This window comes from Rhopalosiphum padi, chromosome 2 (assembly GCF_020882245.1).
Source record: "Rhopalosiphum padi isolate XX-2018 chromosome 2, ASM2088224v1, whole genome shotgun sequence".
In the NCBI taxonomy this organism is placed as follows: domain Eukaryota; kingdom Metazoa; phylum Arthropoda; class Insecta; order Hemiptera; family Aphididae; genus Rhopalosiphum; species Rhopalosiphum padi.
Window position 1 is genome coordinate 66,856,809 of NC_083598.1, and position 23,354 is coordinate 66,880,162.

Below are 23,354 nucleotides of genomic sequence, written 5' to 3' on the forward strand. Positions count from 1 at the left end.
GTTTTATTTTTATTTATAAAATGATCTATAGGTATTCTATACAATTAATGTAAAACATAAAAATACTATAATAAACTGTTTCATTAATTTATACGACACCAAAACTTATTATTTAAAAATATTGAATGTATTTGAAAGTACCTATCTATAAATACTTTATTGAAATGTCTGCATTAATGCTCAAATTCTTTTTTTTTTAAGTATTCAGATATTTATTTTAAATATTTTTTATAATAAGTGTTTACATGTATTTAAATTTTAGTACTTTAAAAAGTATCTTTTACGTAGTTATCTTTACTGTAAATTTGTGTAGAAACTTACTTCAATAAATATAATTTATATATACATAATTATATGACAGATAAAAATTTTAATTATCTTTACTGTCAGTTGTAATAGCACAAGCTGAAATAGTCATCAATAAATCGAGTTATAATCTACTACAAAGAATAACTATTAACTACCTACCTTCATATTTTCGGTAAAGTGCATAGTTTATTTTATAAATATTATAGCCTTTAGTCTTTACCCTTTACAGAACTGTTTGATTTAAATTATCAAAATAAATTATCAAGATATTTTTGTTCTGTTAATGTATTTCAGTGATATTTTCATGAGCTTGGACTACACGCCACAAATATATATGAGATTCTCCGTATCCTTCTCCACTATATCCCCTGTCGCGGCATGTTTAACTGATCAATCAAATAATAAGTTCTTATAAATTCATAACAGACTGTTAGAAAACTATATTTTTACATAGCAGTATAGTAGGTATGAGTTAACGGGTGACGCAGGGTATAGACTCTCTTTCAAAAAATGTTTATGCGAAGCCAATCTAATAATTAATAATTATATCTTAATGCAAAATGCAAATTACATTTAAATTTTCCAACACTCACACTTCATTATCATTCTTTGCTATGGAAATTAAACATTAGATTCCTACTGGCTACTTTACATACATTTTAAACAACAACAAAATTTGGAAATTTTCGTGATTTTGACGAATATTCAATATTGTCAAAACTTGAACTCAAATGCTTTTAAAAAAAAACCGTGCTCATGAAACATTTTTAAATAACTTATACAACTTGAATAGGAGTTTATTGTATTTAATTTTCAAGGTTTTTGATCGAGCGAATAAATGTTCATTGATATTTATAACAAAAAATCTAAAAATTAATAAAAAAAAAATGTAAAATTTTTATAAATAGCTCAACAAAAAAAATATATATTTTGAAAATTATACAATTTGGCATTTGCCCTGTATGAACGCTTAGATACATAAATATTTAGTGCACATTTCAAGAAGTATCTATATTCCATGATGGTTATTCCTTATTTGTTTTTGAATTACAACTATAAAATAAGAAAATTGTCCAAAACTTGTTTTGTGTAAAAATTTCGTAATTATTTTTTCGTTTTCTAAATTAGGTACTAAGAAAAATACTGGGAATTTTTTTCTTTTGTCTCCCCAAAGCACTAGCTATAGATTCATATTTCTTCCAAAAAATATATTAAAGTTCCTGATGGTAGCAAAAAAAAAAATAAAAAATAGCTAATTCAAATAATTCAATAAAACTGAATGGAATACCTATACTAGCCACTGACTACTGAGCCACTGACTCATTATTTATTCATTAAATGTTAGAGACTGTTCAAGCAGCGACCTGGGCCAGGTCACCTGACATTATGTGTCTATATTTTATTGAAAATTTAATCAATTTTTTAAACAACTCATGCTTTATGTATGTTTTCATTGTTTAAATATATTTTAATCAATGGTACATATTCGTTTTATTACCTGTACAAAATATAGATTTACATACATGTATATTTAACAGTGCGTATTTAGGCCGAGACCCCCAAGTTAAGTCCAAGTTGGGGGGGCCACGGGACCTGCACCGTTACATTAAAGAGAGCCTCTAACTTTTACAGGCCCAAGGAACACCAAGCTTCATGCTACGCCACTGATATTTAACCATGATATCACTTAAGTTTTCCCTCGTTTTTTATTACTGAAATTTCATATAGGTATGTTTATTGATCGAAATCTTTTAATTGGAGATTCCACTATTCCAAAAACCCAGATTAATTCTAAAGGTTAACATTTATAATAGGTCAATAGGTGAGTAAATGGTAGGTAGGTATGTACTCATAAAGTCATACCGGTGCATCCGAGTTGGGTCCCGAATACTAGGGGCTAATCGCAGGTAGTGTACTAGTTAGGTCCCAGATTTTTATAGGTACTATACTAGTTGGGTCCCAAATTATTATAGGTATTCCACTAGTTCCTGAATATTTTTTGGTAAGTACTACACTATACTAACATTTTCATTCCCATTTTAACAGACTGTCTATGAGCTATTTAGACCACAGGTATGGTTAAAAATGTTTTTTACAGTTTTTTTTTTAAAATATTAAAAATGCTAAAAACCAAGTATATAAATACATATTATTTAATTTAAATAAATCCATATAATAGGTTTATGAAGAATTGTATAATTTATATAATAGTATTTGATAGTTAGTAAAAATATTGTACAATAATATTAATAGAATTTTATTAAATTTAAAAGTAAATGAAAAGTACTTATACATATATAATATGACTATTATGGGATATTCGTAATAAAAAAAGACGTAAGTGGTTTTCTCTCATGGATTTTTCGAGCATTCGTGTAATAATATCAGTATTATCGGTAATATCTGATAATTTTTGACATATCTTATAATAAACTATCTGGAACAGCGATAAATGCCGGTTAAACCTCGACGAGTTATCTATCGATATAGCTACATGTTGGTAGTAAGTGTTCTGCATTCTAACCACTAGCACTATGGAAGATTCTAACGTTATGTTCAGTGAAAAGGGCAAAAAAATATATATTATAGAAGGATATAAATTTTCATTTCACAAACTTCTGAAAAATGATATTGAACGATGGAGATGTATTCATAGATCATGTAAGTCATTTTTTAAATACAACGAAAATCAATTTATTGATCAAAATTTGACACATAATCATAATTGTGATTCCGAAAAAATATTAAATAGGCAGATATTAAATAATAATTTAAAGAGAAAAGCTCAAAATGATATATGTGAGAAACCTTCTAAATTAATACATGCTGAATTAAAAAACAATGATATAGATACATTAACACGTTACGATTGTACACTTATTAAAAAAAATATTCATCACGCGAGAAAAAATATTCTACCAAATATTCCACAAAGTTATGACGAGGTTCACAAAGTATTGAACGATTTAAATATAAAAACTAACAAACAAGAAAATTTTTTATTAATTAATGATAATCAATATAACATAGTTATTTTTTGTACAGTCGAAAATTTAAATTTTTTATGTAACAACAACACGTTTTACGTAGATGGCACATTCAAAAGTTGCCCAAAAATATTTATGCAAATATTCACAATACATACAATACATAATAATCATTATATTCCACTTATTTTTTGTCTACTCCCAAATAAACAAAAAGAAATTTATACTCAAACTTTTCGGATGTTATGTAATGAATGCGAAAAACTTAATTTAAAATTTTAACCACAAATTCCTGCGAATCATTCCATTCTCATTTTAATTCTATGTTTTACACAGCACACCCAAATATTTATCAGTTCCTAGAAATTTTAAAAAACGTACAAATTGATACTTATATAAAAATGAGAAGTGTAGAAGTAATGAAAAAAAGAAACTGCATTTTGCTAAAAGAAAAATTTATAGCTGACAATATGAATAAAAAAACTGCAGGAATAATCAATCGATTTGATTTTGTAAAATTAATATCGTATAAATTTTTACCAACAAACATGTGATTTTTCCAAAAATATTTTTTTTTTGTATTTATAATATTATTGTATAATAATTTTAACATTTTTAATATTTTTTAACTTACACCTATATGGCTATATTTATATTATATAATATGTATTTTTATACTAATTAGTTTTTAACCTTTTCAATATATAAGTGATTTATTTTTTTATAAAATTCTAATTACTTATATTTTAATAGAAAAGAAACAAAACTAAAAAAAAAACTGTAAAAAACATTTTTAACCATACCTGTGGTCTAAATAGATCATAGACAGTCCTAAGTCTGTTAAAATGGGAAGGAAAATGTTAGTATAGTACTATAGTGTAGTACTTACCAAAAAATATTCAAGAACTAGTATTGTAGCTAAAATAATTCAGGACCCAACTAGTGTAGCAACTATAAAAATCCGGGACCGAACTAGTATAGTACCTACAAAAATCCGGGACCCAACTAGTGTAGTACCTAAAATAATTCGGGACCCAACTAGTGTAGTAATTATAAATTTGGGACCCAACTCGGATGCAGCCAGTCATACATGGGCGATTGTAAACTCCGTCAGAATCCGGTTAAGATAAAAAGGTAATAAAAGTTCTAATGTAAACTCCGCCGGTTTTTTTTTTCTTACCCATAAAGACCATATACCTATGTCCTATATGTAAACTCCACGAAATCAAAAAAATTCGAAATAAAAAAAAATGACAGTGTTACAGGATGCTATAAATAGGTACACTATTGGGGTATGGAGTAATACAAGACTTAGAATATTTAAAAATTATATCACATCAATTTAGTTTACATACATGACATAACTTTATATTTTTGGATTATTAGGTATAACGATTATTTATTATGATTTTTTTGAAATGACTATAAAAAAAATTAGATTTCCGAAAAATCTTTAAAATTTAATACAAGGTTTATTATAAGTTGTACTTATCGTAGTGAAAAAAAATAAAAAATCGTTAGTCACAATTTTTGTTTATATAAGCATTTAAAGTTCAAATGTTTACGAAATATATCAAAATCGAGAAAATTTGCAAGGAATTTTGAAGTTGAAAATTCGTAAAATTGTTGTGATTTATACCTAAGATTAAAAACCCCAATACAAGGTTATCCATAAGTTTTCCTTCAAGTAACTGTAAAAAAAAATATCTGCGTCAATATAGAAAAAAAATTATGAGTATAAAATTTAATTTTTTACGAAATCGCGTAAAATAACGATAAATTACAATTTAAATATAGGTAATAATATAATATAATCCTACTAATTATCATTGACTGACAAATCATCTCCGTTCAGATTTTCAGAATCGTTTTTCGTATACAATGATACCTGTCATTGCATTCAAATTTAACACATCCATTATAGTGACCTTACTCTCCATCACTACTATACAGCAGAGCGCGCTTATTGCCTACCTTTTTTACTATGATTTAAATATTTAATGTCAACGATATGATAATATATTATATTATAATTTTTTTTTAATAATATATCATATTAATTTTATACTACTACTTGATTTTCTTCACTGACGGAGTTTACATGAACTCAATTTTACCTGATTATATTCAGTGGCGGAGTTTACAGTAAAAAAAGGTACTTGTGGCGTAGTTTTCATACGCCCTCATAAATAACTGGGATAGTCAAATCTTCATGATTTTTCGACATTATTAGTTATTACTTATTAGTGATGACTGATGTTTGTGAGTTATGACATAAGTAAGTACCTACACAACTATAACTACAGAGAAATAAGAATAATATTATCAGGCAATTACTTACCACACTTGCCAATTGCCATTAAAACCTACAAATCTATAAATAACTCTATAGACCAAGGGGACCCAATTAATATTTTTGAAGTGCCACATTAGGGATCTGAAAATTTTTCACGGGCCATCAAAATTCTAATTACATATTTACATTATTTAAAAACCAATAATATTTATCAAAAATAATAATTTACAATAATAACACATATAATGTTGTCGTAATATATGTTATTTATTATTTGTCTCCGGGCCGGATAAAATAAGTTCGCGGGCCGCCATTTGGTGACCCATGCTATAGAGTATAGACTATAACCGTGATTTAATCACTGAATTGTAAATTGGTTAGGCGCGTGCCGCATAGAATCAAAATATGGTTAAATGCATGACTAAATTAATATAGTCATGGTTAAATGTATACCAACTAATGTTTCAATTAGAGCGTAAATAAATAGGTAATACATTTTTTCCATATTCATTTTGTACGAAAAGAAAACAAGTTTAGTACTTCTTACTCTTAAATAAATAAAGTTTTTAAAAATTGAATACGTCTTTAAAAAAAAAAAAAATTCCGGCTAATTGTAATTTAATTCACGAGTGAAAACCATTTTCCAAAATGTTAATGCCACAGAATGACACTTGGCAGACTGTATGGAAATTATGAGAATCAAATAATAATTTAATATTATAAAAATGTTCATATTATAGTCGTATATTAATACTTTTCAGTAATAGTAAGTACATGAATGTTCTGAATCCCATTCAGTTGAAGAAGGTAGATTCAAGTAGGTTCAAATAATTACTGTTTTAAAAAGTACTATTATATAAAAGTTTTAATAACTATATTATTCATTTGCATATAGTCTGTGCCCTGTGATATTGAAATTTTTCAAAAATTTTTCCTTGCATAATTTAAATTAATTAGAAAACAATGTTTTTGAAAAAAAAAATGTATTGGTTACTATTTTTTTTTATCGTTATCTATTGTTCAATTGTTTTACATAATATTTGGATGACGATATTTATTTTTAATTTCATATTCTTATACAGCACTTTTTTCTGAAAATATCGATTGAAACCTGAAATTAGAACAAGTAACCAATTACTCCAAAATATAATTAGGTACCTATTTTAAGTATTAATATGTGGACTGAGTGGATTAAGATTTTGCGAGTTATCACTGAATACAATATTGTATTTACTATTTGATATCACTCAACTCAACAAGACAACAACACGTACTATCAAATCAGTAGGTACAGTTCTATGGTTCTATAGGTACTTCGTAAACGTATATTGTTTGTACATACTACATACATAATAATATATAAATTATAATAAATTATTATAGAAATAAATATATTTTATGTATTTATATATTTATATTTATAAGTTCTACCACTTACTAAAGAATGAAGGGGAAAAATGTATTTGGATTTAGATAATTTATAGTTTTAGGTTTCAGGTATAGTTTAGATCTTAACATATGTTACCATTTAATTTTTGTATAGAAATTGTATTACAAAGTTTTATAAATGGATTTAAAACAATTATTTCTAACACGATCACATGATGGATATTTGGGAAAGGAGGATAATGTAAGTAATTCAAAATATGTATAATTGTTTTGCTAATTGTTTTAGTATCATACAATTATAAAAATTACTCATAACAAATCAGAAGTGTATGCTTCTTAATTTAATTAGATACTTTTTTTTATTATTTATTCAAATAAGTACTAAATTTAATTTAACATCATTGAATTGATATTTTTTAGAATATTCTTTTAAAATATCTAATAAGTTTATGTTTAGCAGGTTCGAATTGACACTGCTCTAGAAACAGAAGACGAAGAAGACAATGATTTTATTATTAATGAAGAATTGAAAAATGCACTTGCTTTAGATAATTTGAAAGAATGGGGTAACAACATTAAACTGACCAAGGGGAAACCATTTTCTGGTCTAACTCCTTCTATGTGGCCTGAAGATATTGTTGTTAGCTATACTCAATATGACAATACAACTCCACCTAGTCATCAATGGTAACTTCTAAGTTCTAATTTATTTTATAAAGTTAAAATACATAATTAAAAAAAATTAGAAGAGAATTAATCAAGTATATGATGTTTTCTATATTTATAATTCCATTGAATGCATTTATTAATTATTTTACTAAATTCATAGTAATGGTTAATTAATTTTAAATATACATACTAAATATTTAGATAAATTTATCCTAACTTATTTTTGTTAAAATGATTAAATATCTCATAGCTCAAATTTTTTAATTTATATTTAAATTAAATTTAAATTTATTTAAGTAGCATGTGTGAAATCACGTTATTATTTATTATATGTATTCTGTATGAATAATTTTAAACTGCATTTATTGAAATATGTATAATATAAAGCTTTATATATTATATAAAATCAAGCTTATTTGAGTATACCACTATTCTGCTACACATTTCTGCAAAATAGCCATTAATTTAAATTAATTTTTTTTTTTAATATTTATTTTAATACATTTATATAAATATGTTAATTTTTAGGTTTGATGAATTTGGTTTTCGTATCGAAAATCACAATGACTCATCAAAGGAATGCATTTTAGCAGATGATATATATGAAGATCCTCAACACAGGTACTAATTATAAAATAAATATCAATATATATATATATATATATATATAATTATTCAACCATAGTTAATTGGTATATTTATATTCTGAGTGGAGCAAATGAGCAAATAAATGTATTTTTTTTTTTTACATGATTTATTGTTTAAAAAACTTCTTCTGTTTTTAATTATTAAAGTTATTTCTGTTAGTATAATAGATCTAATTGGAACTTTTGTCAAGTTGAAATTTGAAAAAAATCAAAAAACAGTATTTATATATTTACCTTAATATTTTCTTTCAAAGGTATCCAATCTCAATTCTTTGGTTTTTTTAGGGCTCATATCTCGGAGCCATAAAGAATGATAGGCCGTATCAAATTCATAGTATATATTTTAATTTTTAGGTTTTTATATATAGTTCTGGACTTTAAGTGTCCAAACTCCAAAATAGCATTTATTTGCAATTTGTGATTTGTATTTATTTATTTTTTTTTTTTTACGGTACACAAGTATATTACATTATTGTAATAATTATTAAATAATTTGAATTTTGCAATGTTATAATAGAAATCAATGGATCAGCTATTTTGAAAATTTATATGTAAAGGAATTGTCAGAAAAAGAAAAAATAACTTTGAAACCTCATTCAGAAATATTACAGTCAATGGTTCGCCAAGGTATACCGCACTCACTTAGACCCCAGTTATGGATGAGATTTTCTGGTATGTTAAATATTTTTATATATCATTAAGATGATATTGCGTACTACTCATAACTCACACCCACAAGTGTTTTCTTTATTATACTAACATATAATAATATTATTATAATATTACCAATATTAAAATTAGAAAAATTTTATTTTTAATACTAGTTATTAGACTTATCAAATTTAAAGATATGAATATTATCAGGACCTTATTTATGTAGTTTTTTTTGATATTTTAAATTTTGTAATCAAATTAAATTATCAGCTCACTGAAAATAACAGAGTATAAGGGATTCTTCCAATTGTAAAATTTGATGTCATGTGTTAGTAAAATGGAGACAACACATGTAGGTATGATTTCTTCTTAAAATATTTAGTTTTATATTTATTCATATCTAATAAACTATTGTTTTAAAATTTAGGTGCATATTTAAAAAAACAATCACACAACACCAACTACAAAGAGATAGTAAGATCATCAAATAATGATACTTTGGTTTCATCAAAACAAATTGAAAAAGATCTTTTGCGCACCATGCCTAGTCATGTTTGTTTTAATAATCTCCAGAGTACTGGAATTCCAAGATTACGAAGAGTATTGAGATCACTAGCTTGGCTTTACCCTGAAATTGGGTAATTTATACCAATTCAGCTAAACAAAATGTTTACAATGTGTCATTGGTTAGCGTCATAGAATTATTATAAAAAATCCTCAACTCAATCTCTTTTATTGTCTTTTAATCAAAATTGTATACACTACACATCTTTTCAAATCTAAAATCTGTTTTGGTAGTTATGCCTTTTATTCTTTATAATTATTTTTATCTGTTGCTTTTTCAAAAGATATAACAATTTTCTTGATTAAACCATCAATTAAATACATATTTAATCAATGATTAAACTTTTCTGAAAAATTCTGTTAAAAATCAACCATTTTTTAAAGGTTTTATGCAATAATTTTAGTTATGTACTCATATTACGCCAGCCAGTCACTACTTACTTCCTTTCTGGACAATTTGTATAGTATTAACTAATGATAATGTTTAGTTATTGCCAAGGAACCAGTATGATTGTGGCATCACTTTTACTTATACTTGAAGAGGAAGAATCATTTTGGGTAATGTGTGCTATTGTTGAAGATTTATTACCTGCATTATACTACACAACAACTTTAATAGGTACCATACTAGGATAATATAGTAATACATTTTTAATTTACAAATTTTAATATTTGTTTTATTGAAGGTGTGAAAGCAGATCAACAAGTATTGCAAACTGTTTTAGGAAATTGTTTACCAGGAATTTGTCAACTTTTGCGGTTGCACGACATAGAATTGAGTTTAATCACTGTTAACTGGTTTTTGACATTATTTTCCAATGTTGTTAATTTCAAAGTTTTATTAAGAATTTGGGATTTATTATTCTTTGAGGGGTCGATTATTCTTTTTCAAATTACAATTGGTCTTCTCAAATCTAAAGGTAAATGTAACTTTTATTTTTTAATATATAATAACTAAGTGCTTGCATTTGAATGTATTTGGTATCTAATTTATAAAATGGCTTTGCGTGCATATTATTCTAATCCATTTTTAAAAGGCATTTTATTTTATTTTTAAAGTTGTTTTTAAACTTTATCTAGGAACAATAACATTAATAACATGAATGTATTTGCTTTTAAATATTTGTTTTGATTAAATCACTTAACTACATGAGTGGTTATTTTTTTTTTTTTTAATTCAACACAGCTCTACCGATTTTTTTTTCTCTTTAATATATTTATAACAAATTATTATTTGTATTGAAATGTGAATGTTATATTATAAATATTTTTAAATTGCAATTACATTTACATATAAACTTATATGTTTGGGAATATTCATATTTTAACTAATATATTTTTATTGATTATAATTTTTAGAACCATTATTGAAAACACTTGATAATTCAGCTGATATATTCAATGCATTATCTAATATACCAGGGAATATATCCAATATTAAAGAATTATTTCAAGTGAATATCTATCAATAAATCGCTTACATTTTATTTTATTTTAATATTATTATTAAGATATTGATGATCAATCGCTTAGGTATGTTTTGAAGTATGTCCAGAAATCACTGATGAAAAAATTGAAGCTTTACGAAGACGATATTTAGGATATCTAATGGCTGATGGAGGGGCTTTAGTTCCAAATATCAATTCTTCAACAAATCTACCCAAACAACATCTTAATAGGTTAGAAATTATTTTTATTTATTAAATAATTAATAAATAACATATTTTTTATTCTTATTTTCTAATATTTGTTACTAGGAGACAAATTCGAAAATCTAGATCAATAATGCAAGTATTGCTTTTTGGTGATGAAATTAATGAAGATAATTCTAAAGTTATTTTAAAATGCAAAAATATTCGTCAAACAGGTCTGTCAAAATCATTACCTAGTATATTATCAAATATTTAAATACAAAATAATTATTAATAATCAAAATTATAATTATTATTTCAGAATTTTTAGTTGACTTAAGAGAAGCAATTATGCAAGTATCTCGTCATTTTGTGTTTGTTGATCCTAAACTTAGTAATCTTTCGTTAAAACCAGATTACACCAAAGAAAGTCACTCACGTGACTTAGAAACATATGCAAATGTATCAAGAAATAAAAAGAGAAGAGCTAAAGCACTTTTAGGTAAATCTTTACATTATTAATTAATAATAATATTTTAGACATTAATAACTTATCTTACTACCAAAATCCTTAAAATACAACAATTATTACATAATACATAAGATTGTAATTTAATTTAAAATAGTTTGTAGATAAATATTTATTTAGAGATTTCTAGCATTAATTACATATTTTTTTTTTTTTTGAGTAAGCTGAGTCTAAACAATTATTATGATAATTAAATATTAATAATATAATAAATGCAAAATGTTTGGTAAAAATTGAATTCACTTAGTATAATATTAACAGTAAAATAAATCACTTTAATAGCTAATATTTTATCAAAAAAATATCACGAAATGCACTTATTATAGGCTGATACACAGTCTTGTCAAATCGTTTTTCATATACAATGCTATATCTTTGAGTTAAAATTTAATACATCCATTGCCCACTTTTTCATAAACTATTATTTATTATTATGTATATTTTATTTAAAACTGTAAAGAATATAAAAAAATATAACTTGATATACAATAATAAAACTCTAAACTAAACATGTAATCTTATGGTGAGCCATGACCAGTATGGCCCATAAAACCTTGCTTACCATATATCAGATGAACCTTATAATGTAGGACAGTAATTATTTTAAAAACTGTTTGCATTTTTAAATAAATTTTATTTGTTAAAAAACATAAAAATTTTAATTTTTAATTGTCTTTTTTTAAATTTCTTTTTTTAATGACAACATGCATTTTTTTAATTTTTTCTAAAGCAAAATATTTATTAAAGTAATTCAATGTAAAAAAATTAAATTTTGGACAAGTAGTTTATGAGATAAGTATTTTAAGTTTAGATGAGTGGAATGGTATGGTTCCAAGCAAAATGTTGATTAACTACTCCACTCATTTAAACTTTAACAACAACGAGTGTTTTGCATTCAATTAATCTCCTGCTATAATAATATGCACTGCTATAATTGGCTTTTATTATTAGATTTTGAAAGACACGATGATGATGAATTAGGATTTCGAAAAAATGATATTATTACAATCATTAGCCGTAAAGATGAACATTGTTGGGTTGGAGAGTTAAATGGTTTGAGTGGTAAGAATTAATTAGAGATGATATAAATAGTTTATACAATTAAAATAACGTACGACATACAGGTTGGTTTCCTGCAAAATTTGTCGAACTTTTGGATGAAAGAAGTAAACAGTATAGTATAGCCGGAGATGATTCAATATCAGAAACTATTACAGATTTAGTTAGAGGAACTCTTTGTCCAGCTATTAAACAGGTTCTTGAACATGGAATGAAACGACCATCATTTTTGGGTAAATAAATGTTGTATATTGATTGTCTTTATTCAAAGTTAATAGATATAATAATTAATTATTTATTTACTTAGGTGGTCCATGTCATCCATGGTTATTTATTGAAGAAGCAGCAATGACTGAAGTTGAAAGAGATTATAGTTCTGTGTATAGCAGATTAATGTTATGTAAAACATATAGATTGGACGAAGATGGCAAAGTGTTAACTCCCGAAGAAGTAAATACATGTTTTATTTTATTGAATACAATTTCAGGAATGTATGCATAATGTTTGTATTAATAATCTTTATTTTCAATATAATTGTCTAATTAAAAATATTAAATAATTCATAACAATAAATTAAATGTTTATTTTTCAGCTTTTATATAGATGTATTCAATGCATTAACCAAAGTCATGATGCAGCTGGTTGTCAAATGGATGTAAAATTAAGAAGTCTTGTTTGTCTTGGTCTTAATGAACAAGCATTACATCTATGGTTAGAGCTATTGTGTTGTTCCGATCAAATTGTTAAGAAATGGTGAAATAATTCTAACTAAAAAAAGTGTAAATTATTAAAGTATTATTTTATATATTAGGTATCAGCCGTGGAGTTTTGTTTGCAGTCCAGGATGGGTGCAAGTGAAATGTGAATTAAGAGTCTTATCACAATTTCCATTTAATTTAAATCCTGATTGGGAACTTCCTCCAAAAAAAGAAAATACTCAGACATTAAAAGCCGGTGTTAGAGATATGCTTGTAAAACATCATTTATTTAGTTGGGATCTTTAAAATAGTATTTAATTCCATTGTACGGTAATAATATTGTATGTATTTTAAGTTCCAAAATATTTATTTTTATTTTTATTCCTTATAGTTATTAATTTATAATTGTTGTTTTTTCCATTTATTTCACTATATTATTTATTTGTGTGGCTGTGAATTTTATTTTTATTTTAAAATATTTATCATTATTATAATTACATATAAATATTATAGGCTATTACTGTGTTTGTACATTTTTAATTTTAAAATGTATAAATGAGTGCAATATAAATAATAGTATCATTATTTTTGACTATTCAATTGAATGAAATAGGTTAATTGTATAATATTTAATTGTATGCAGTTAGTCAAAATATACAACTACACTTAAATCTTGTTTAATAATTTTTTACAAACTATTATACCCTAAATATATTCAGAAACTGTGTTAGAATTATTTTAAAATTTATATAAAATGAATAACATTATTTATTGAATTTTGTAACACAAAATTAACAGTGTGTAAACTATGTAAAGGTTAAAATTCTTATTTAGAAACAAAATAAAATTATCCAATATTATACTATATTCTTGTTTTAATTTAATATTTATAATATGTTGGTCTAAAAAAAAAAAATCTACAATGCTCTGGTCCTCAAGATTATAGCTTGTAGTTAGTATATGTGTGTTAGACGACAAAATGACACAAAATATTTATATCTTGGAAGACACAAATTAGTTATCAGAAAATTATTTTTCTTTAATATTTAAACTATTTATAAGTAATGACACAAAATACTTTTATGCTCACTTACTTACATACCATATATAAGTAATATACAAGGATACAAGGATATATATTATTTTAGAAATAATATAAAAAAAAACTCAAGTATTTCCTTTTTCAAATAATTCATTTATTTACATACAACAAAAAAAAACCCAACTTAATTTGTTTAACTAAAAATTAGGCAACGTTTTTTCTGTTAACAAAATAATATAATAGCTTTAAAACAATGAACAATTAAATTATCACCCTGCGATTGCAATTTCAATTACCTACATTATCCTATGTACTAACTGAAAAGTTTAAAACATATTTTCAAAGAGGCCTTTATATTTATAATTATTGATATACAATTTATTTTTATACTGAAACCTTGTAATTTTAGTTAATGATTAAATATAATTACATAACAGTAATATACAATTCAAAATATTTTACATAAAGGCCAAATTATTAATGAAATTTAAATTTTTTTCCATAAAATTTTCATTTTTATAATGTGCTTGAGCACTTGTATAATTATTTTTAATGAACATATTATTTATCGAAATCCTAGATGATTAAATGAAGCATAAAATTAATTTGATTGAAACCTAGACATCATATTTATCACAGCTTATTATCATTCTCAATTCTCAATAAAATAACAAAATATAACCAACAAATCCAGATTTCAATCTTAAAAAAAATTTTTTTTAATAAATTGAATAACTAATAAGATGTAATTGATTATAATATTATATATGACGTATAGTTTTTCTAATAACAATAAAAAAAAATCATAGAATTGAGATCTAATTTAACTTAGTTTTTGAAAGTATGTATTGAATATAAAATATAAATAAATATGACTGAACATCAAGAATTATTAATTTTGATCAGGTCTTGATTAAATTATTTTCTGTTTGTCTGCCTGATAAATAAAATACATTTTCCATTAAATTTGAGTCCAATATTAAGTTTTTCAAATAAGTATTATTTAATTATTAATGTATAAGAATATTAATATTGTATTAGAATAATAAATAAATTAATAAATATAATACTATAAATATTATTAAATTTAGTCTCCATATATCACCATACTACTACATGAACCATTAAATTTTAACTTAATAGAACAGTTTAATCAAAGTGACTAAACATTTTTTTTCTCTCACTATTAAGTCTAATTTTGAATGACTAGCATCTAAATGACGGTAAAAGGCACTTGGATATAACAAAAATAAAATAAACTATCATGCAGGTTCATGGAACATTAATAGATGAAAGAAAAAAATTATCACAGTTCACTAATTCCATACATTTATACACTGCAAATAAATATTCAACAACTGAATCTCAAATGTATATCTAATTATATATAACCATTTCTATGGTTTCATACTAAAAATATACAATAATATTCTAATTTTTTTTAACAGGCCCGTATCACAGTAAATTTAACAACGATAACCTTTTACAGTGGTCGGTAATAATTTACATAATATTAATTTATCACAGAAGTAAAAAAAAAAAAAAGTTATTGTTTATACCATCAACAAACCATATGGAGACATTATAATGAGCCTACTGTGCGGTTCTCCATAAAAAAAAATGACATCAGTAGGCTATAATAGTTATGTAAACAATATTGGATTAAACATTGGTAACTTAAACTGATATATCATTGGTAATCTATTTTATAATCTAAAGGTATAATATTAAATAATATTTATAAATAACATTGAAAATAAATACAAATAAACATATTTAAAACATTAATTTGATGTGAAAAAGGTCAAAACAGCAGCATTATAGCCTGTTACATCAATCTACATCGTATTTAGTTAAATCTAGATGTATTTTTAACACGACAAATATTTAATTTATTTTTTGAAATCATATACTTTTAAGCTAGGGGATAGATATTCATAGATAAATATTTAGCTAGATTTATAATAGTTTATTATATAATATAAAGATAAAATGATAAATATCTTAAGAGTTTAATCAAGACTCCAAGGATGATTACTATTATTTTTTCAACTGAATATTTTTAATAGTCTATTGACTAATATATTATGCTTGTAATTTATTTGTGGTATGGTTGATTATTTTCAAAGTAAGTTTATACTTTATATTTAAAATGGACCATCTTACATTATTTTTCTATTATCATTTCAACAACAGTTTATAAATTTTAACAATATATAACAATAACAATCAAACACTCACACAATAAAAATAACAGGTCAACGATTAATATGGATATAACTAGAAGAAAAATTAACTAAAGGGTAACAACAATAAATTAAATAATAACAATAAATGTATCATGCGTATTTTTTTGGGTCAAGTTGATGGAAGCTTGTTTACATTGTGTGAAGAATCCACTGTAGATGAATTATCTGTAGTTGTATTATTATTGTTGGGACGTGGATGTCTATAAGATACATGTTTCCTTAATGCATCCCTGGATCGAGAAACATGACTACATACTGAACAAGCATACTGTGCATTTTGGTGGGTTTCCATATGAACGCGCAAATTGTAATGATTACTTAGCTGTTTACCACATATAAAACACATTGTATATAGCTTGGATACAGGTGTTCGAGATTTATTATTATCTGACTGTGAACCCTGTACAACTGGACCTATAAACCGTACATAGTTTAATAGTTAAGTAGTTTATACAATAAAATTATTTATATGAATAAACATTATAATATAATCAGATGAATGTTAGATTAATATTAAATATTAAAAATATTATTGTATGGCCTTTCAATAAATGATATTTGTCGTGTATATATATATATATATAATATATAAAGTTGACACTATTGTTAAAAATGTACTACAATTTTTAGTAGGTATGGGCCTAATAAAAAATTTTATATACTAATAACTAATACGATAATATTTAACCTAGATCATTGCTAGATATTGGATATTACTTAATAATAATTCATAATTAGTGTCATATTATTAACTCTAGTGCTTCTAAAGTTATTAATAATAGTTTAGACTATTATTAAAATAATATGATACAAAAAGCTTATTTATCATAAATCATAATATAGCACGACTAATATACTCAGTGGCGTAGCCAAGATTTCCAAAGAGGGGGGCAACAAAAAAGTATTATATAAAATTCACTGCTGATCGCCTAGACAAATTAACTGATAACGTTTGTAATCGAACTAGGTACCACAGCTATAAATAATAAATAACATTTCTACTTTTTTTATACTCTATGGACATACTGATATAAAAACAATAATAAAAACATGGCCTACGTCACTGAATATACTTGCTTTTTTAACTAGGCCCACTTAACATCCATTAATAAAAAGTACCCTAGTCAGATGACCTACTTGCAAAAGTATAATGTATCAGCATACCAGTTAAGCATGATAACAATTATTGTTATGAATATTATTAATACTATTAAATACATTATTAAGTTATTCCTGTTATTATATTTTATAAAATACTTAAATAATTAATTATTCCAACAGCCACAAAATTGTATTAAATCACATAAGTTAATATAAAATGATTATTATTTTAATTTTGTAATATTAATAGTTAATAAAAAATGCATACCTTGAACTAAATCTGTAGGTGTCGGAGCTTCTTCACCATAAGATACATTTATTTCTGATGTGGACGGTTTATGGTCAACAGTAGTTGCTAAGTTTACAGTATCATCTTGATTATCATTTTCTGGAACACGTTTACTTAGATCTTGAGCAACATCTAGATCAGCAAAAACTTCAGTTTCACTCATTGTTGGTCTTGACATCACTCTATTAAAGGATTCTGATTCTTCAACTCGTGGCCTTTTCCACTTCGATGATTTCTCAAATGTGCCAGATGTATAACCAGGTACCTGAAATAGTTTTAAAAATTTTCTAAGATATAAACATTAAATTTAATTAAAAACTGCACTAGTATTGGTGTAAGAAATAAGAATTCATTATTAATATAGATTCAGTATAATATAATATTATTTAAAATAAATAGTTATTACAGTAAAACCTCAGTTATATATCAACTTCTGATATACGTAACCCACTGTCATAATGGTATCGTGAATTTTAAATAGTATATTGCACGCCTGTATTATGAGTGTTTTACATACTTGTAGAAAAATCAAAATTAATTTATGAAAAAACCTCGGAATTCATATAAACAAACAAAAATAACTAATTTTTTTAAATTATGTAATTTTATCATCATAATATACAATACATACTATATTAAAATTAATACAGCTATAGTAATAAAATTATAAATATAAAAATCATATTTTTCTTTTATCCGTTATTCACTAGGTCTCATTTTAGACAGTTAATTGAGGTTTTACACTAAATCATAAATGTTAAAGATTATTTCTAAAAAGATCTGCCAGTTAGAAGGTAATTATTTTATACACGTCATGTTTATATAATATGAATAAATAAATAGCATTTTATTTTTTATTTTATATATTTTTAGATGATAGAGCGAAAAATAATTTTAAAAAGAATAAATATAATCATTTTTAAACTTTTTTTCATAACATACTTAGCATTTGCAAATGAAAACAATCTCTTTTCAATATTTTTTTTTTATTTTCAGTTTTAAAAAATTGAATTTTATTATTATACTAAATAATAATAGCAAGATAATAATTGTGAAAATTAATAAGGTATTCAAGCTGTGTAACTTAAAATTTAAAAAAATTAATACCTACATTAGAAAACTCAGCCAAGCCTTTAATGTGTAATGTATCAGCCATGGAAAGCATGCTAGCTAGTTGATGTTCATAAACATTTACTTCACCACTGTACATAAATGTGACTAGAGCACAGAGATCGGTAAATTCAACACCAGGCAAAACAATCACTGGATGATGGCTTGCTCCTAATTCCTTTAATAACAATAAAAGTTGTATCAAATAAATTAATTCATATACATAAATATTAATACTATTATATAAATTAAAAAGAATATTATATCCACTTAAATTAGACTAGAAATTACTCCATAAAAATGTTATTTAATAATGAATCTTAAATATTCAACAAAATAATAAAGTTTAAATGATAAAATTCAGTATATTTAACTTAAAATAGCATATTATAACAAACGCAATTTTAGTCTTAATATTGTAAAATAAAATCTTTCAAATGAATTAACAATTGTATTGATCGAGTCTTATTTTTATATATAATAAAAATAATATAAAAATAAAATATTTCTTACTTTAGTGAGTGCTTTAAATAACTGTTTAAAATAATCACTACATGCAGACAAAACAACACGATGTGCTTTAAGTGTTCTCAAACCAGCACATAATGTAACATCAGTCAGATCATCGTGGTTTAAAAGCTGAGGCAGAGTTGACATAAGTGAACTTTGATAATTATGCCATCTGAGACAGAACTGTTGTGACTCCTCTGTACTCATTCTGTGAATGTATGTTTTTACGTAACTGAAAATTTTTTTTATTTTAACAATTTTATAATGTACAAATACAAAAGTTATTTTATTATAATTTTTTTTTTTTAATAATTATATTGAAAAGAAGTTTCAATATGACATTGGTTAGTTTCCAGAAGTGTATAAATTTATTTGAAACTTATCAAATTGATTAAATTTTATCTACGTTTTATGTTTATCTTGATAGACTTATGATTTTATTTTATTTAGTTATTATTTATACAAACATTTTTAAACTCTAGGTTATGTGAATTTAATTTATTCTAATATTAATATTGTCTTTAAATTTTTTACAATAGTCAATAAGCATTTAACTTAACAATAATATATTTTATTTGTATCTAATCTAAAAATGGTTAAATTAATATTTTGAATATATTTTTTTTAATACAAGTATATAATATGATTTTTTTTAACCCGGAGTTTAAAAAATATTAATTTAAATAGCAGCAGCTAAAAAAATCATAGGTCTACCAAGATAAACATACAAAACAGATAAAAGGCAGGTAATAAATTTGATAAGTTTAAAATAACATAATACACTTCTGGAATCTAACCAATGCTATATTGAAACATCTTCAATACAATTAATTTATCTCATTATAGAAAAAAAAAAACTATTTTAAAGATTAAAATAATTAAACAAAACACAGATAAAATCAATTGAACTGAAAACCTTGAACACTACTATCTATGCACAGTATGGTATAATTTTCTATTTTATATACACTTAGCATATCAATGTTTATACCTTCTTTAATAATGTGCTAAATACTAATATTATTTAACATATTTATAAGTAGCTATAATTTAATAGTATTTAAAAATGTAAGATATAACTAACAAATAATAAAATTTATATTCTAAAAAAATGTACCTATATAATCTATAATCTAATTTAAAGAATGTGTTCATGGCTATAATACTATTTCTATGATTCTATTTACCACAACTTACAAGGAATATGTCTTAGTGTGTCATGTGACATATACTGCCATTTAATATGGTAAGTGTGGGAATTGGAAAACATTTAGGTAAATAAGACCAAGAAAAAAATTCCCAGTAAAAAATACTCTTGAAAAGAAATTATTGAAAATTTTTATTTAAATAATTTAGTGTATAATATTATTGATATGCTGAAAAAAAAATAATAATTTTACAGATATTGAAAAAATTTCAATTTGAATTTTTTACTCTCCATTTATATCCCATTGATTGATTTTAGAAATTTTATTCCGTCAAACTACTTATTTAATTGTTACATGTTATACTAATAGTTTTGAGTTATAAAAATTATATTTTAATTGCAATAATTATTAATTACCACTAAAGTTACCATTAATTAATTTTTCTACTGACATGTACAATGTACATCTATACAATTCAAATTAATAAAATACTGATTTAATTTTAATTAAGTTTATTATAACACCGGTACATAAGGATTTTTTTTCTGATCATATTTTATTATTTAACAAACTATTATAAATTGTACAGAAAATCTTTATATATATATCCAAGTATTATAAAAATATAGAAAATAATTACTAGTAATAAAAAAAAAAAAAAATTCATAAGTTGATTTAGAATTTAAATTCAATTGTTAATGCGTTTAATAATAGTAAAAGGCATATTTCATTATAATAAAATTATATAAGTTGTATGTAATGTACATTTATAACTTTTTAAGTAATAATTTATTTAAGTTAATTGGCTAATTAAGAAAGAGCCCAAACTAAGAAAATTGCTAAAACTATTGTAGGCATAGCCTAAAATTTAGGTCTATAATACACATATGGGTAAAATATAGTTATGTAAATATGAATTCTACTAAATTTTTTAAATAAAATATAGGTATTGAAAAAGGAAAATAAATAATTGAGAGTTATGACATTATAGAAAAAACAAGTATAAGTACATATACATTTTATACTATTAATAATTAATATTTATTTAACCTATTACTATCTTTAGAAACACCAAAAAAATGTTAATAAGATATTTTAGAAATTTTTATTTAAAACAGTTGAAATAAACAGATATAAATGATAAAATATGATATTGCTATTTAATAAATTTGATTAAATAAAAATTGTAAGAAATACTTTAAAAACAATAGGTAAACAGTAAAACACTTTAACAATTATCAATTCATCTTTCATAAAAAAAAAAAGTATTTAAATTAAACAAAATTGTATTTTGTTTAGTAGTGATATTATTTCAAACAGGAATAAACAGTAAACATAATTTATGTTTAATACAAATACTGAAATGCTCAATATGGGTAAGCATGAAAAAAATTCTTACCTTGATTAAAATGCTTTAAAATGAAGATAATAAACAAAAACAAAGAAATTAAAATATTGTATGACAAAAAGACCAAGATAATGAGCACCCAGAAAATTTGAATTTGATCCAGCCCAATCTAAAATTATAACTCTGGATATGCTGGAAATAGGATTTTTGGACAACAGCCAATCAGAACAAATATTTTATCTTGACCACGGAAATGTTGAATTTTATAACTGGTTCATGTTTTACTCATGAATCATCTTACCTTTTATTCCGACCGATGTATTTTACTAGTTTTATTTGCGAAACCTGGTATTTAATTTGTGAACAAAGTAAAAATGAAAACTTACTTATTTGGAAAATTAAAACAAATCTTCAATCAAATTTTACAAGCACTTGCACAATTTTTTTATTTTTTACAATTTTTTTTCAAGTGCACTTGGAGTTTTTGATAAGGTTAAAGAAAAACACGTCACGTGATAAAAAAAACAGCTGCTTTTTCATGTATGTACATAATTGCATTTCATTGCGAATATGGCGGGAATACATATTTAGAACATTTAGATAAAAATGTATTTGTTATAATAAATTACTGAAAATAAAATGGTGTATATTATTATACTATTATACTAATCTAATATAATATTATAATATTAATAAAATATTAATCTGTGCTAAAACATTTTTTATGATTAGTGACTAGTGTCCCCAGACGTCCTGCATTAAGGGGAATTTTCCGAATTTTGAAATATATGTCCCCCCCCATTTTTTTGAATGGTCTTGCTTGACCACTATTTACGAACATTAAAATTTAATTTATTAGAAGTTATAACTTAATTTTTAATTAATTTTTTTATAAGCATTAAAAAAAATAAATAAACTCATTATAGTAATTATACTTTTATACATCATATTTATATTATATTGAAAAAAAATATTTACAAGTATATAAAACTCAAATCACAACATATGTAGATTGTATATATTACATGTATTACACCTACCTACTTTTAATAATTATGCGAATTACATAATGTTTATTTTACATATCTATATAATTAATGTTCTTCATAATATAATTATATATGC

General features: G+C 23.9%; 2 protein-coding genes across 5 annotated transcripts; one reads left to right on the plus strand and one right to left on the minus strand.

Moving 5' to 3' along the window:
• The first annotated feature begins 6,897 nt into the window (after positions 1-6,897).
• LOC132921820 (small G protein signaling modulator 3 homolog) lies at positions 6,898-14,144 on the plus strand. 2 transcript variants are annotated; one of them, XM_060985031.1, is made up of 16 exons: positions 6,898-7,222; positions 7,439-7,668; positions 8,179-8,271; positions 8,815-8,969; positions 9,379-9,589; positions 10,004-10,134; positions 10,202-10,435; positions 10,875-10,969; positions 11,049-11,194; positions 11,273-11,382; positions 11,469-11,648; positions 12,627-12,737; positions 12,800-12,967; positions 13,042-13,184; positions 13,327-13,487; positions 13,546-14,144. In XM_060985031.1, the coding sequence occupies exons 1-16, from the start codon at positions 7,160-7,162 to the stop codon at positions 13,736-13,738; spliced, it is 2,424 nt and encodes an 807-aa protein (XP_060841014.1). In that variant the 5' UTR covers positions 6,898-7,159; the 3' UTR covers positions 13,739-14,144. The 2 variants fall into 2 exon arrangements, with proteins under 2 accessions (XP_060841014.1, XP_060841016.1); XM_060985033.1 differs by having other exon boundaries at positions 7,442-7,668.
• Positions 14,145-14,606: 462 nt separating this feature from the next.
• Positions 14,607-22,716, minus strand: LOC132921521 (zinc finger protein 131-like). 3 transcript variants are annotated; one of them, XM_060984586.1, is made up of 5 exons: positions 22,616-22,716; positions 19,737-19,965; positions 19,225-19,401; positions 18,093-18,378; positions 14,607-17,137 (listed from the first exon to the last, which is right to left on the minus strand). In XM_060984586.1, exons 2-5 carry the CDS (start codon positions 19,938-19,940, stop codon positions 16,833-16,835), a joined length of 972 nt encoding a protein of 323 aa, XP_060840569.1. In that variant the 5' UTR covers positions 19,941-19,965; positions 22,616-22,716; the 3' UTR covers positions 14,607-16,832. The 3 variants fall into 3 exon arrangements, with proteins under 3 accessions (XP_060840569.1, XP_060840568.1, XP_060840570.1); XM_060984585.1 differs by having other exon boundaries at positions 22,531-22,694; XM_060984587.1 differs by lacking the exon at positions 22,616-22,716 and adding an exon at positions 22,281-22,498.
• Between the last annotated feature and the right edge of the window lie 638 nt (positions 22,717-23,354).

Bases quoted from the DNA above. Each gene is read 5' to 3' on its own strand.
- LOC132921820 (XM_060985031.1), top strand. From the start codon at position 7,160: ATGGATTTAAAACAATTATTTCTAACACGATCACATGATGGATATTTG. The intron at 8,970-9,378 runs GTATGTTAAATA...TTTAAAATTTAG, and splicing joins GTTATGGATGAGATTTTCTG to GTGCATATTTAAAAAAACAA. The intron at 10,970-11,048 runs GTGAATATCTAT...TCAATCGCTTAG, and splicing joins ATATTAAAGAATTATTTCAA to GTATGTTTTGAAGTATGTCC.
- LOC132921521 (XM_060984586.1), bottom strand. From the start codon at position 19,940: ATGAGTACAGAGGAGTCACAACAGTTCTGTCTCAGATGGCATAATTAT. The intron at 18,379-19,224 runs GTAGGTATTAAT...AAACTATTTCAG, and splicing joins GCTTGGCTGAGTTTTCTAAT to GTACCTGGTTATACATCTGG. The intron at 17,138-18,092 runs GTATGCATTTTT...TACGGTTTATAG, and splicing joins ACCTACAGATTTAGTTCAAG to GTCCAGTTGTACAGGGTTCA.